This window comes from Alternaria burnsii, assembly GCF_013036055.1.
Source record: "Alternaria burnsii strain CBS107.38 chromosome Unknown 698, whole genome shotgun sequence".
Classification (NCBI taxonomy): domain Eukaryota; kingdom Fungi; phylum Ascomycota; class Dothideomycetes; order Pleosporales; family Pleosporaceae; genus Alternaria; species Alternaria burnsii.
In genome coordinates this window covers 748,636-764,037 of record NW_024066111.1, presented here as the reverse complement: position 1 = coordinate 764,037, position 15,402 = coordinate 748,636, and the positions used below count along the sequence as shown (strand labels likewise).

Here is a 15,402-nt window from a genome sequence, read left to right as displayed (position 1 = left end):
GCACGTTCTTCTACAAAAGTATACAACTGCATATTGCTGCCACTATGTTCGCTCTTTCCTCAACCCCTCACCTAATACGCCAACAACACCCTCCACATCTCCCATCTCGTCCTTCCCCTCCCTTTCCACAACATCAGCCAACCCCTGAAACACACTTGCAATCTCCCTGAAAACCTTCGCGTCGCCCTTCCACCCACCTTCCTCTTCAAAACACGCTCCAATCTGATTCATCTCCTCCACCCAACGATACGCTTTCCCCGTGCATCCCACAACACCCCTTTCTGCCTTCTGCCTCGCACCAATATTGTATACATCCATGTACTCGAGTAGCGGGTTAAGCACCCCAAGAGACGACGCAGTAGTAAAAGATTGCAAAGCCAACGCCGTGAAACCTTTCGACAGCGCCGCGAAACAGCATTTTAGGCCTGATGCCGTACCAAGTTCTGCGCCAAGATACCGTGTATTCAGCACTTCTGCCAAATGCGTACCGGATACTGGTGCTGAATGAAGAGGATGCGGACCCGATAAGGGAACACTAGGTCTTTTCCACCCATTTGTTTCTGATTCTGATGGCGATGGTGGTCCGCCAATGATGCCACCGTCGACGAAGCGCAAGCCTGGCGCATTCTGCTCAAATGATCTTGCCATTGTTTTGACTGTTGAGGGGCTAATAGCGTTCAAATCCAGGTAATAAAGTTGTTTTCCTCCTCTATCACGTCCGTTTGCGAGTGCGACTTCCACGCGTTTTGCTGTTGCAATGGCGTCGCGGGGTGGCACGATACTAAGGATATAGTCGCAACTGCGGACTAGTTCTTCGTCTGTGTCAAACAGCTCAATTCCCGCAGACTCGGCACGGGATTTGGTTGCGTCGCTGCGAGCACTGATGTTCGTGATCACGCGGTAGTCATGTGCTTTGAGAAGTTGGGCGATGCCTAGGCCCATTTGGCCGATTGAGACAATAGCTATTGTTGTGGACATTTCGGGATAGATGGCGGAGAGTTGTGAAATTGAAGAGATTGGACTATGGGTTGTGTTGTAGGTGCTGTGAGGACGATGACGAAGTGGGGGATGTATGGTGGGGCGAATGCTGACAGGAGCTTTAACGCAAAGTGGTTGGTGGAGTGTAGGGGCGGACTTCGAAGTTCAAGATCTCATAGCTTTCGGATAAGACTTCTAGCACGATAGTGGCGATATACAGAACTACGATTGCCTTCATTTATCAATATTGTCTGTCATTTCTACTCCGACATCCTCTGCGACTATGTTCAGAGCGTTCCTCCTCTAACGTCCAGATCCTCAGAATGGCTTTAACAGGTTCAAATCATGAGTTTCAACTTGATAGCCATCAGCCTGGTAGCCGCTAGTAAAGTAAGATGCCGCCTGCGTATTTCCCTTCATAGTCCACAGCATCCAGTTGAGAATGGCTTTGCCAAATCGGCCGCCGTTTGCGTCACCTAGTGTACCACCATGGCCAACAGGAATGTTACCCTTCCATGATGGAACACCCTGCGCAAGATTTTTGAAGTCGCGTTCGCCCTTTATTTCGTGTTAGTATACACGCCGGGAATGAAGAGAGGATGAATATGGCAAAACTCACATTCTGGAATGCAATGTCGCCCTGACCACCCAGTACAAAAAGTATGGGCTTCCTCCAGTCTCGGGCTGCGCTGGTGTTTGAAAGCAGACCTGAACTTATCACTCCAATTGTGTCAACGCGGCTATCCCAGATGTTGTCGATAGCCTCAACACCACCACACGAGAATCCTGCCGCCATAATCTTGCTCGCATCGACATTAGCGTACGCGCCCTTTCCAGCGTTGTTGGTGACCCAGTCAATGGCTTGCTTCATGGTTTGCGCATTTGAAGAACCTCCACCATTGGGACCGCCCTCTGCGATAGCCAAAAAGCCATAGCTGGCAATGTTCTGCAAGAGAGCGGAGTTTGAGCGGCCATCAGTGCTGCATGCTCCGTTGCCCCAGACGAGAACAGGAAGCTTTTCGGAACCGGTGTTCTTGGTCGGGTAGTAGATTGTGTGGCCCTGGAGAGAGTTGTCGGTCTTGTATGTGCCGGGTGCGTATGGGCCTGCTCCGCTACCTTGCTGTCGGGCCTCTACGTTGAGTGGAGATGCGACGGCGGTGTCCAGAGTAAGCGCCACGATGGCGAGAGTCAATGTGTACTTCATACTGTTCGAGATGCGATACAATCAAGGTGCTTGCGAGCTGATCTGAAGAGTGATGCGGATGACTGAGTCAAGTACAGAGCAACTTATATAGTCGAGAACGCTCCTGTTTTGAGTATGCTAAGCCCATGCGCATCTTTCTTCATTTTGTCTTAGCTGGTGACAGCACACTCTTTTGAATTTGCAACCGTTTTGATTGCGAAGGGATAAAATCATCGCACCGACTACCAATGAACTCTCCATGCGTATATTCGATCGGTCCTTTTTCGTCTGGGATGACGCCTGAATCTAGCAGAACCCTTCATATAGGTCCAGGATCAAGATGTTTTGTGTGAAAACACAAACCATTTTCTGTTAGGCAAACGTGCGCTAATTGGGCGCGAGTGCTTCATCTTAATATGTTGTGGATGGAAACAGTCTTGGCCGGTGGTTAAGCTCGCTAGCTGGTCACCGGATGAGATCTTCGGGAGCAAAACGCAAGATCTCGCATCGGGTGATTGTGTCGATTGCGGGGAAGAGCATCGCGTATCGATACCCTAATATCGGCTGCTACCCAGGTACAAGCATTGCTTTTAGGCGAGGTGGTGTCGAGTATATTTCCGTTCGCATAAGGAGGGACAGGCTTGGGGAGCTTGTGTCTGGCGGTTACGTCATGGTGCTAGTACGTACTAGCGGAAATCACCGGCACTCGATGATGACGCTGGAAGAATTGAGTGTTCGTGAAGCTGAACCTGGTGTCAAGAAGGGAAGCAGAGGGCAAATCATTCACTCTGAACGCTATGGCGTTACGATCGTTGTCAACTCCTTTACCAGATTGGACTATGAGGCCTCGTAAAACTCATCCGTTCTCAGCCGCCGCTAGATCTTGAATTTCATCTATATGATCTTATAAAACGGCTTCGCCCTACCATTGTATGTACAAGCGTACCGCACCGCTCGTGTACAGAAATGCGAACGGTGGTAGACGCGACTGAAGCTAGGCAATACTTCATAAAGATACACCATTCCCCCTCAAACCGAAATCTCGCTTTCCTCGATTCCATAGCTTCATCTTGTCTCACGTTTTCCCAAGCTCTTTCCCATTTCTTCAAGCCGCTGCCATATCGCGGAACAGCCTACTTATTTGGACAGTATTCATCAACCGCCCTATTCGCACAGTCGCTGCCTCCATGCTGCCAACACTGACTGTCCCAGCTATTGATAGCCAAGAACGTGCTGTAGAAACACTGATCCATGTACTTCGTCTCGTTCTCACAGCGGGGCAAACAGCGAGGACAGTATCTCTTGTAGCCACCAGCTTCAGCCTCACATATCTCCAGCGGTGTTGTTGGAGTGGGTGTGGGTGTCTGGCTAGCGCTCGTTACGGAGCTACTAGTCGCAGATGGCGTTGGGACTATACCATAGTTTTGTTCAATACAGTAAGAATTTCCCGAGATGAGGTTGCAGCCATCTGCTAGACTTGGGTTCTGTTCGACGAGTTAGTATGAGAGAAGTGCGTCTTGCTGCATTTAAGTCGTACGTATGTCTTGAACTGCACTTCTGTGATGCCCCAGTATTCACTTATACCGGCACATGTGTCAGTCTCTGTAGCGACTTGCCACCATGTGCAGTCCGAGATGGTATCTGGAGATGCGGTAGTCGGAGGGTCGGTTTCGTATGCTCCGATAAGCAGCGGAAGCAGGGCGAGGCCAAGAGTGAATGAAGTTACCATGATGCGTAATTGATAGTTGTAAGATTTGCTCTGAACTAATAGGAGGACGAGTAGGATGCGTCCAGAAGTGTGGAAGACGGAATCGCTTTATACAATTGAGAGACATGTACTCAGAGTTGGTGGCCTTACGCGTAGACAGTGAGCTGCCCGTGCGGTATCTTAGCCGCACAACACATGCTAGGCTACCATCGAGGCCGATGAACAAGCACCTGGAAAGTGCTATGCAAAAAACCGTTTTCTATGCAAAAAGAGGAAAGTTTGCCGGATCGGGTAGTTAGATGCCTAGCAGGAACAATGAACCCACATGGTCACGGCTCCTTGGATGCCTGATGGTCAGGAAAATATATGTTCTAGACATGAGAAATGTAGAAGGCCTCGAAAGCCTTAGATTTTGTGCCATTGGAACTGACATAAAGCAGCTGTGGATAAGGCGGCAAACGCTACTGATGATCCTCATTTCACTAGGCCTAGCGTACAGCGACGGCGTCACTTCCAATGCCAGCCTAGAGATTTCGAACTGTTCAAAAGTGCTCCATCCAATTATCATATCAGATTTTTGCTACAGTGGCAATCACAAAAGAGCTGTTAGCCAGCATGATCAATTCCATCAGCATGTCGTAAGACCGTCGTCCATCCTCCGTCTATCTAGACCCCACCGCGCCGTGTCCCACCAGTCTTCCTCCAAGTCAGCATTCCCAAGGCCAAACTCGCAAACCAAAACACCACATTCAAGAAACCAAAAGCCTGCACAGCATTCCATCTGCTGCATGATCCATTCTGCAAACCCATCTCATTCCAAGCCCAGGTACTGCCACAAGACATAGCATTCGTGTACCAATCTTGCATTAAGCCAAACATAGCGCACCATGCGCTGCAGAAGAGAACATCGCCACCTATATTCACAATATGCGAAGTAGTGGGAAGAAGCCAGATCAGCGATACGATAATCGATACAATGGCTACGATGACGCTGTAAATGAGGCGGCCGTACGAGCCGCTATGGTCCTTGTGCTGTTGGTGATACAGGAGGTAAGCTGTTATGGCGAGTACGACGGCTGCACAGACAAATTGCGCAAAGCGCAAGGCCATGGAGATGAGCCGGAAGATGATCATTGTGCTTTGTCCGAGAACGATGGCTTGAACCTGTTGTCTTGTAGGTGATGTTGAGGTTTGAGGTGGACGGTAGTCAGCGAGATCGTTGGAGGCGTTGTCATTCAAGTTTTGCAGAAGACGTATAATCTCTACATTTCGCCCGCAGATTGCAGACCATTTGCCTTGTACGATCAGCTTCGATCGCAGAGCCAAACGCACCCACTCGAAATTGATCGGTGACTACGTGTGAATGTAGGATGAAGCTAAAGTTTAGTGCTGTTGCTTCCATTCACATAGCCTTGGACCAATGACTTTCGTCTGACATCTGTGATATTTGACGTACCATCAAACTACCGATATAGCACTCATACCTGGGGTGAAATCATTATTCCAACGCGTCATAAATGCCCTTCTCCGCCATGAACCACGCAGGAATGACTTTGGGATCCCCATTGGGCAACACTTGCGATGCGAGCATTCCCGCAATCCCCTTCTCTCTATCAACCCACCAGAAACAATTACACAGACCCATCCACCACAGCGTGTTTGCCCCACGACCAGACGGGCCAGGCTCGATAGTGATGAAGCCGCCAAAGCCCCAACCTTGAGGAGGGTTGCCAGGCTGAGGATACATATCCGCGGCTTGATTGACCAGCGAAGGGTCTGCAGGTGGGACATTGGCGCGTGCGAAATCGGGTTGAGAGGGAATTTGGTTTTCCCACATGAGATCCACTGACTCCTTCTTGAGGATGAGGTTCTGTGTTTGTGGGTTTGTTCCATCGTTCAACAGAGCAGCAAGAATTTTTATGTACTCGCTTGGCCTCGACCAAAGTCCTGCACCACCAGATTGGAGGAAATCTTTTTGGTTTTCCTTAGCGCAGGAAAGTGGACCGTTGTAAAGATGTTCGCGTTTCTTGAGCGTACCGTCGGTGTCGCGTTGGTGCATATGTGCTAGGTTCTTTTGAGCTTCTTTGGAAGGAAACATGGATGCGCCCTCTGTGGCGATGCCCACGGGCGTGAAGATGTGCTCTTGGAAGTATTCGCCCAGCGTTTGACCAGTAACGCGTTCGAGAACGATACCTGCCCAGTCCATATTAATGCCGTATTCCCACATGCTACCTGGCTGGTTCACCATCTTCGAGTCAAGGATATCGCGCTTGTTGCCGCTCCTCCCTTCGATGCCGTCCGCTTGGAGCCTCGGGTCAGTGAATGCGTATCCAAATCCTGCTGTATGGCTCAACAGCATGCGCATCGTGACACTCTTCTCTTGCTCGACGCCGTTAACACCATCGGCATACACCTTCTTTTCAGATAGTTCCGGCACGGTTTTCTTGATGAATTCAGCATCATCCAAAGGAACCTTGCCTTGCTCAACAAGCTGCAGCAGAGCAATGGCAGTGACGAGTTTTGTACACGATGCAATCCAGAATACCGTACTCTGAGTGTCTATGGGCTCACTGGAGTCCAAACCCAGTGTACCCGAAGCATGTTCGACAAGTGTTTTGCCCGATTTGTCGATGGCGTGGAAGGCAAGACCAGGTGATCCATCCTTGACAAAATGATCTAATGTGCCCTTGATACCTTCGACAGCCTTGGTGGAAAGAGGCATGATAGAATGGAGTTGTGTTCAAATGGTGATGTGAGAAATTGAGTACAGAGAAGTATAGACATGATACGTGTGTCTCTTATAGCAGATTGTACCATGTACCGAGGGTAATAATGTTCCATTTCCTGTATTAGGCATGCTACGCTGCATCAAGACAAGAGTGGATAAAGTGCGCAACTCATTGTGCGAGAGTAATGCCAAGGGTCATACGAGAGACCAATGACAGGTGATAAGCACGGATGACCGAGAAGAGCGAAGAGTTAGAACGCTGTGTTATTGATATTGGACCTATCGGTCGTTTGTGCAGTCATGGCGGACGACTCTCGCTCGACCGCGCTACCCCGCAGCGGGGTATCAAGTCCGTTGTTCATAGAGTAGTGCGAATGCGAGGCGGAGAATAGGGCGCCAAGGATACGCGTCTACCGTTTTATCACATGATGAGACCTCCGAGCCAGCTCTTATCTTGCTCCTTGTGGATAGCATTGGCTACCAGCTTATACACTCTACAGTTCATGTGTTCAACGCTCGCTGGTGATTCAAGATAGTCAGAATCCGGAGATGTGGACGAGTGTCTGTATGAACACCAGCGCACATCGAAACTTGGCAATCTGACGGTGCGTTCAGCCTCGCTTTAGTGCTGACTTCAGCTCTTTCAGAGCAGCCATGACCAGAGGAACAGCAACAGGACCTAATAAGGGTAGGTACACAGCGACTTTGTGCTCATCGGGAAAATAGACCTGACCGACCATGGAACGTTCGAAGAAAGCTTTTTCAGCCTCCACTTCTGCAGCGCGGGCGTGTTCTAGAGCGCTCGAGAAACGACCATCTCGAAGGTAGTCACAAGCTTGTTGTAGATGTACGATAGTCTCCTGCGTAGAATGGGCAACGTTATCCGGGACTGGGATAGAAGGAAGCTTCTGGTACACTTGAGCTAGAGCGCCCAGAGTAGAAGAAGCCGAGAAGATGAGTGATGCAGCTCGGACGCGTTCGAGGGTTGAAATGCGAAGAGGCAACGAAGCCGGGCTCTGAGGCAAACCAAACAGCGATATGAGTTGATTTGAGAACGTGTGCATTGCTGGAGCAAGCATCGCCTCAGTCAAAGCAGGCGGGGTGTTTGCTTCGCCCTCCAAGTTGAGAATATGTACGCCACCCCATTGCGGGATCAACCAGCTGTTCCCAGCGTTCTCCCTGACCAAGAGAGGTGACTGTGAGTGATCGGATACATATAAAATAAAGTTGACCGTGGGCCCCTCGCCGATGCTGGGACTGAGAGGCCACTCGGCAGCGTTGACGAAACCACTGAGATCCTCCTTGCGAAGCGTCCATGCCTTTGTGCTTTCATCATATTCTGGCTGGCGAACAGAAGGGGCAAAGGTCGCGTAGAGCTGTACTTGTGTGTCAACGGTGAAGTTGCTGATGGCGGAGAAGGCTTCCAGAAGAGGGCTCATGTAAGTTTGAAGTGCAGTCTCAATGTCCCACTGAGAAGGGGCGTACGAAGGGCTGAACAGGGAGAAAGTCAGGTGGTATGTTGGAGCATACTTCAGAGCGCGAGTAGACTGGCGTTGGAGCTCTGCGGACATGTCTGGAGAGAGCGTCTTGACCTTGGCAGCATGCGCGCCGGATTTAGCCGACAAGACATGCGCCAGCTGTGCCTGCTCCTCAGCAAATATATCGTGTAGTTGCTGGGCGAGGAACGTAGCCAGGCTGGAGCCAGTAGACGACTGCGAAGGGATCTGGTTCGAAGAGTAGTATACGTCTAGGGTTGGGGAATATGGCTGGAGGTGCGACCGAGGCGTGGCACCCGTTTCGACCGGTATCAGTCGCACAACCAAAGCGACGTCCTTGTCATCGCTATGGATGCTTGTTCCGTCACTAATGACTTGTTGCGAGACGTTTGGTTGCAGTGGAGAGTCGGCGAGCATCAATCGGAGATGGTGGGCGGAAAAGTCGTTGATATCATCGAGGGCGTGCTGGGTGGTGCGAAGCAGGTGTTGCGCATCCGCAGAAGGCATCGGGGCTTCGACTGCTATCCGCAGAGGGAAGACTGGCTTACAGACCTGCTATGGTGTTAGCCCATGTTACAGCCAGGGTGCCCAGCTGGTGCCATTTCTTACCTTGCCCTCAGCCCAGTCCGTCATCTCCTGTAGCGGCAGGTCCGCCCTGTAAATGGCCGTTGTTTTCAGCCATATTGGAAGGCCCAGAAACACGACTACAGCCCAAAAGGAGAAGATGGATAGGCGTCGCAGCCATAAGCTCTCTTTCGTCTCTGGAGGAGGCTGCTTGGGTGATTTTGCGGCAGCAATCGGCGTCGAAGAAGACAGAGAGACCGTCTGCTTCATCTCGTCCGCCAGCGGCGCGTCATTGTCATTCGGTGCCGCCATGATGCGGTAGACGTGTTCGTTGCTGTCACTTCGGGCCATGTCGCGCTACAACGCGTGCTCCGTGCGCATTGCCGATCTAGCTTCTGTCCGCCTTGAACGCCCTCCTCCAGATGCTGTTCTCTCCCTACCACAGCGGCGCAACACTCTCGACCTATTTCCGCCTTGCTCAGTCAAACGAGTTTCGACATGTTGTACTCACATCTAGAAACTCGATCATCACACTTGTATTACATTTCTGGCTCTTCTAAATGTTGCTTTGTGTAATCAGGCTTGGCTTCTTCAGCGCAGTTTGTACCTTCGTTTTATTACGCCCTGAAATATCTCAGCGAGAACGTGGTCCAGCCTGCATGATTACCTCCTCCATCTCTGATATACATTGCGTGACCCGCCTAAATCGACAATCCGTCGGTGTTCAGAATTCTTCACGACTGAGAATCTCAGCCCTTGTCCAGCCACAGTACAACCTTCGATCTGCGAAATGACCACCAGCCTGGTCCCCGGTTTCTATCGCTTCTTCTTCACGTGGCTTGACCCCATCGTCGCTATTCATGCCGCCTGCAACGACTTCGTGGACCAAGAATGGGTTATGAGTTACTGATGGGACTAACTCTTCTCTCACGCAGCCTTCTCCGAGCAACCGACGACCTGAAAGTCTGGAGATACATACAAGCTGCCACCTTGCTCGTTGATGTTGCATCCATTGACTCGGCCTTTGATGCATTTAGTGTACAGAATCAACTGCAGCCTGCGTCGTGGCGCGGTGAAGATTGGGGTACTGTTTTGATTATAGCCATTGTGACTCCCTTGAGAGTCGCATTTTTGGCTGGGATAGGATTCAAGAGGCATGCAGACAAAGACAATCAAATGATCGACAGAAGATGTGTTACTCTGATTGTAACATCCGAGGCATAATTAAAGGTCGAGGAGGGTTGGTGATCTGGACCCCATAAAAAGGAAGCAGTGGTCAAGTGGACCCGAGATGCAGTGCAATTGAGTTTCAGCTTATCCCAGGTGCTTTCTAGCGTACAGCCTCTTGACGCTTGTCGAGAAGTCAGGAGGCACGTTCAAGACGCGTCGGACTCAGTGTTTATAGCTGTCAGTCTAGTGTTTCTCGAAAATGACGTGACCTCTAATCGTTCACCTACAATGGTTCACGCGTGAACGCTTGGTCCGTGCATGTCAATCAGGAAACACAGGTACTACCCAGTCTTCATGTCGACAAACTCGTTCCATCCAGGAGTCGCCTGATTGTGTAGTAGAGCAGTACCTCAGGTCGATTCCTTACAGTTTATAATCGGTGTTTCAGGGACGCATGCGATCGAGGTGGTCCAGCAAGGGTCAGGGCACCGAGAGGTTGGATCGACGCTCTGCCCCGCCAGCTAGTCTACTTCCAGCCACTAACGGTCCGTGCTATGCGGGGTTGCATGTCTGGGGGAGGAAGCTCGACAGACCGTGACGCGTTGGTCGTCAGTTGCTCACGAGACTATAGTAGCTACCCCTCTCAGCTGAGGCAGCTTCGCTCCTTCCCACTGCTTCCTCACACGACAATTTCATGCTCACTCCTACAACCTACTCAATTCATCTCAATCCACATTCTACATCAAATCATTCACAATGAGTGCAATCGCTGACAGCACCGAAGGCCCTGTCGAGCAGGTCAAGGTGCTGTTTGCCCTGTTCCCGGGCTACAACACGCTCGACGTGGCAGGTCCGCTCGAGGTTCTGAGTCGCTCCCTCCAGGACGCCAAGGACAAGTGTCAGTCAAACACTCACTCAATTGATCCTTCGTTGACACATTGTAGCCAGCAAGGCCTTCAACTGCCAATTCGTCGGCACTGCAGCTGCCATGACCTCCGTTCAGGGCCTCACCATCAAGGCAGACATGGACTATGAGGTGAGTCTACATGTACGGTGCCTCGGAACTGACGCTGACATCAATCCTAGGACGCCAACAACGAGCTTGAGGACTTTGACGTTGTCATCGTTCCCGGTGGTGAGGGTGTCTTTGAGGTCCTCAAGAACAAGTCTGAGCCTCTTGGACTCCTCACCAAGTACGTTGAGCTTCAAGAGAAGAGCCCCAGCAAAGAGCGTACCATCCTTGCCATCGACGTCGGTGCCCTACTTCTTGCTCAGCAAGGTATGCTCGAAGGCCTTGCCGCTACAACCCACCCAGACTACTACGTCCGTCTCGAGACAATCTGTCAAGACGCGGCTAGGCGAGACATGTCCGAGCGTACGGACGTCATGGAGGAGCGTTATGTAGTCAACAACGCCCGCTTCGACTTGGGCGAGAACCCCGACGACAACCCGTAAGTGGAGTCTGAATTGCGCTGGCATGCATCGCTGACAATCCTAGGTACATCATCAAGAAGTCGCGTGAGCCACCAAGCGCTCCCGAGGGCACCAACACCGGACATGCCCGTAGGAAGTCGATTGCTCGCAAGGGAAGCAACGCCTGGCGTGACTCTCGTCGCCGCGAGTCTATCGCTAGGCGTGCTTCCATGCCTCTGGGCGGTATGCGTGTTATCACCACCGGTGGTGTGACTGCTGGGCTCGATGCCAGCCTCTACTTGGTGGGTTCTTTGGCTTCCCACGACTCGGCCCTGGAGGTCGCTCGTGCTATGCAGTATTCTTGGGTCAAGGGTGTTACGGTCGACGCGATCGATGTTTGAGCTACGGCTCCCGCGCGACAAGCGAAGGCGTTTACGATGAAAGGGTTGAACAGTGATCGAATCGGTCATCTGAAACATGTCGGGAATCTTAAAGATTTACCACGACGAATCGTGTGAGGATTCAATGAGGAGTATGTAAAGAATCAAGAAATTCTGAAAGTCGTACCTGGTGGGGTGATGTGTAGTGAGAGATGTCGACAGGGAGATGTGCCGACGCGCAGCTCAGGCGTCTCCACAGCTCCACTGCAGGCGGGTAACCGTGCTTCGCTGGTGTTAGCGTGCGCAGGCCAAACGTCCTACACTACGGCATACGAAGTATGCAATTGTCACCTCTCTTTGCATCAGCTTACGCGCAGCACTTGGAATTTCATCGTCCGTCATCTCACATAAAGTGTTGCATTGCGGCATTGGTCCTTTTAGGCGCATTCCCATATGTCCAAACTGGAAGGACACGTTCCGCACTACTAGGCGTCACGTCCGCCGCTCGTGTACGTCGTTCGTTCGCCGGTGGCAGATCGAACCTCTCTCTTGTTTTTGTGGGTACAGTGCGACTGATACAAGAGCAGTCATGTGCGTGCTACGAGAAAGCCTACACTCCATTGATTGCCGACCTACGATCTGGTTACAGTGATCCACAAAGAACATACCCACGGACATGACTTGTTGAGCTCGATGCCTCTCACTCCAAAGCTTCGATAGGCATACCGATCTACTCTTCTTTCCCCAATCTACTGCGCCACTGTATAAACCCAAGGTACAGGACGACTCTTCTGAGCCGGTCATTCGCCAAGTACCGTCTTGCTACCGAGGGCGATCTCGACATGAAATGGAGAACGAGCACTTCAAAGTCACCTCTCACCCTCGACACGCGAAAGAACCGACGAAGGCCGCTTTTCCAACCAACAAAGACGGTAGGCAGAATGAACCACTTTCCTAAAGCACTGCAACATCTGGTAAGCAAGCATGCTTACGCTCGTCACTATTCTTCTACTCCCGGCTCCGGCAGTGTCAGAGCGTGTGAACATAAGATATTATGGAGAATCAGAATGTACAGGCCAACGAGTCCAAACAACAAGCATTGCACAACAAGAGATCAAGCTGTTGCATGGGGTACTCTACCCGACATCCGCTGCTGGCCAATGACAGCCAGTTAGTGACGTACTCGCTTAGACCTGCCTCTATGTCTAAGCATCTTCCCCAAAGCAACCGCCATGTCTTGGCCAAGACGAACCTAGGCAAGCCGCAAATGTCGCAACACATGGGCACGATGATTGGACGATATGCGTCCATCACGTCTTCTTTACGACTGGAGTGTCTTGGCTTCTGCAGGCGAATCTGTGCATGCGTGCCCAGGAATAATCTCTGAAGGAATATAACTGTCGGGCTATTCCAATCTCAACCCAGCTTCCCTATGCCACAGCAACGTGTACGAGTAACCAGTATCGCCAATGCCAATCCAGTCTCTCATAAGCTCACTTCGGCGGCGTAGCCGTCGCGCCTCGCCTTCTCCAGCTCATCTGCAAGCAAATACCCAAAAGATCGAATGGCGTCTTTTGGACGTCTTCTCACGCATGTGGGATCTGGGCTTCACTGCTTTCGGGGGCCCGCCCGTGCATTTCCAGATTTTGCATCGGAGATTCGTCGAGGGGTTGGGGTTCCAGGGTGGAAGTAAATGGTTAGATGAACAGACTGTAAGTGTATAACGAACAGTGTGATTGATATCATTTCCAGCGTTGCAAGTAGGCAGTATGAGAAAGAGCTGGTGGCGCTTGACGAGTGCGGATGAGAAGCAAAAGGCGAAGACGAAGAGACATCTTTCTCACCTACTTTTATCCCATTCACCAGAGAGTATACACTGCTGATATTCCTGATCATAGTACCAAGAGCTCTTCGCAATATGTCAGGCTCTCCCCGGCCCGGCCTCAACTAAAATGTGTTTCTGCATCGCCCTCCTACATGCAGGCATCCTCTCCGCAGTCTTCGCCTTCCTTCTCTGGAGCCTTCCCGGCGCAATCGGTATGTATGGGCTTTCCCTCGGCGTACAGAAGATGCCGGAACGTCTCCCTCCCATTGTATACGCCCTGCTCTCCGGACTGAACGCCAGTACCGTTGGCATCATCGCACTAGCGGCCGTTCAATTATCTGAGAAGGCCATCAAAGACCGTCTTACACGCATTCTAGTGATCTTTGGTGGCTGTGCGGGTCTGTGTTACAATGCGCTATGGTATTTCCCTGTATTAATCGTCATTGGTGGTCTTTCAACTGTGATTTGGGATGTTTGGCTGAGACAGCGTGTGGGTAAGATAAAGGCTGCGTATCTTGCTAAAAGGAGGAGAGCGAGGGACGAACAAGGTGATGCAGAGGAGGTTCAGACTACAACACAGAGCATCCCTATTGAGCTTACTCGTCCGGAAGCTGTGAAGAGGAGACAGAGGGCGGGAAGCTCAACAGATCGGATTGTGCCTGAGCGAGAAGAGGCGGGAAGGAGTCATGCTGGTGAACACCCAGTTGTTAATGATGTGGCTGCGAAGAATGATGCCGAGACCGTTGCACCTGTGGCGGATGTCAAGACGCATAACATTTCTGTAAAGGTTGGCGTGTCACTAATCGTGGGCTTCCTGATCTCCTTCGTTGTCATTATGGTTGTCCGCGGTACGGTATCCAGCGGCCGGTCATTCAATCTCTTCTCCAACATGTAGGTTCATCATAAAGCTCCCCAGAGTTCCAACTAATCGCACCGGATAGGTATCTCGCCGGCACCATCATCTTCGGTGGCGGCCCTGTAGTAATTCCCCTCCTGCGCTCTTATGTCGTAGACCCAGGCTGGGTTTCACCACGGGACTTCCTCCTTGGCTTGGCTATTATCCAAGCTTTCCCTGGCCCCAATTTCAATTTCGCAGTGTACCTCGGCGCTCTGAGCATCGCTTCAGCACCCGGTTCTACGCCAACCATTGTAGGCGCCATTCTTGGTTTCATCGGCATCTTCTTCCCCGGCATTGTGCTAGCAGTCGGCGTGCAGTCTATTTGGCAGGTCATGCGCACCAAAGCATGGGTACTCAGTCTTTTGAGGGGCATCAATGCAACGGCTGTAGGACTAGTCTTCACGGCTGTTTACAGGCTTTGGGAGATTGGTTACTTGACGCCAGAAAGCAGTAATGGAAGGAGTTTGGCGGACGAGCCGTGGTGGGTAGTCGTGGCTGCCTTGGCCTACGCGGAAACGGCTTGGTTCGGGGTCCCACCTGCTGTGGCGATCATCGTTGGTGCTATTCTGGGTCTGGGTTGGTATGGAGCCGTAGGGCACTGAAAATTTTGACAATATATATTGGCCTTGGAAAGCAAAACGCCAACAAAAGCAATACGGTCTTATGGGTATGTGGTCACAGCACCCATTCAGCTCTTACACCAACTAACAAACACCAGTCTAGTGGTATGATGTACGTATTACTCAGTCTCAAGACGATTGTTCATCATCTAACATCTCCTTAGTCTCGCTTAGGGACGTTCTATCAGAACACAAACCCAAGCACAACTTGCGAGAGGCCCCGCGTTCGAGTCGCGGTAAGACCCGTTTTTTTGCCCTTGTGGCATACGGGCAATGCTCCAGTCTTTTTGCTGTATGCTAGCTCTTTAAGTTTATATAACAGACATTGTTCTTAATGCAGGTAGCTATTATCTGGTGCATCTAGATGTGTACATTGACGTCTTGCGTTACACAGTAGTAGGTCGAGTCACAACCTCAGACTTTTTTTTTTAAAACAGAT

At 51.1% G+C, this 15,402-nt stretch overlaps 6 protein-coding genes across 6 annotated transcripts; 1 reads left to right on the top strand and 5 right to left on the bottom strand.

Annotated features, from left to right (window-relative positions):
* Window positions 1-42: 42 nt before the first annotated feature.
* GT037_004421 (uncharacterized protein) lies at window positions 43-2,182 on the bottom strand (the record flags this gene model as incomplete). Its single annotated transcript, XM_038929468.1, has 3 exons — window positions 43-1,021; window positions 1,313-1,536; window positions 1,598-2,182. 3 exons carry the CDS (start codon window positions 2,180-2,182, stop codon window positions 43-45), a joined length of 1,788 nt encoding a protein of 595 aa, XP_038787740.1.
* Window positions 2,183-3,294: 1,112 nt separating this feature from the next.
* On the bottom strand, window positions 3,295-3,890 carry GT037_004420 (uncharacterized protein; the record flags this gene model as incomplete). Its single annotated transcript, XM_038929467.1, has 2 exons — window positions 3,295-3,645; window positions 3,699-3,890. 2 exons carry the CDS (start codon window positions 3,888-3,890, stop codon window positions 3,295-3,297), a joined length of 543 nt encoding a protein of 180 aa, XP_038787739.1.
* Window positions 3,891-4,535: 645 nt separating this feature from the next.
* Window positions 4,536-5,003, bottom strand: GT037_004419 (uncharacterized protein; the record flags this gene model as incomplete). Its single annotated transcript, XM_038929466.1, has 1 exon — window positions 4,536-5,003. The coding sequence occupies one exon, from the start codon at window positions 5,001-5,003 to the stop codon at window positions 4,536-4,538; it is 468 nt and encodes a 155-aa protein (XP_038787738.1).
* Window positions 5,004-5,367: 364 nt separating this feature from the next.
* On the bottom strand, window positions 5,368-6,591 carry GT037_004418 (beta-lactamase transpeptidase-like protein; the record flags this gene model as incomplete). Its single annotated transcript, XM_038929465.1, has 1 exon — window positions 5,368-6,591. The coding sequence occupies one exon, from the start codon at window positions 6,589-6,591 to the stop codon at window positions 5,368-5,370; it is 1,224 nt and encodes a 407-aa protein (XP_038787737.1).
* A 617-nt stretch (window positions 6,592-7,208) lies between these two features.
* Window positions 7,209-9,008, bottom strand: GT037_004417 (gpi transamidase component pig-s; the record flags this gene model as incomplete). Its single annotated transcript, XM_038929464.1, has 2 exons — window positions 7,209-8,645; window positions 8,703-9,008. 2 exons carry the CDS (start codon window positions 9,006-9,008, stop codon window positions 7,209-7,211), a joined length of 1,743 nt encoding a protein of 580 aa, XP_038787736.1.
* A 1,575-nt stretch (window positions 9,009-10,583) lies between these two features.
* GT037_004416 (chromate ion transporter-like protein) lies at window positions 10,584-15,137 on the top strand (the record flags this gene model as incomplete). Its single annotated transcript, XM_038929463.1, has 9 exons — window positions 10,584-10,725; window positions 10,772-10,863; window positions 10,914-11,278; window positions 11,326-11,483; window positions 13,082-13,332; window positions 13,519-14,336; window positions 14,387-14,824; window positions 14,938-15,075; window positions 15,128-15,137. 9 exons carry the CDS (start codon window positions 10,584-10,586, stop codon window positions 15,135-15,137), a joined length of 2,412 nt encoding a protein of 803 aa, XP_038787735.1.
* Between the last annotated feature and the right edge of the window lie 265 nt (window positions 15,138-15,402).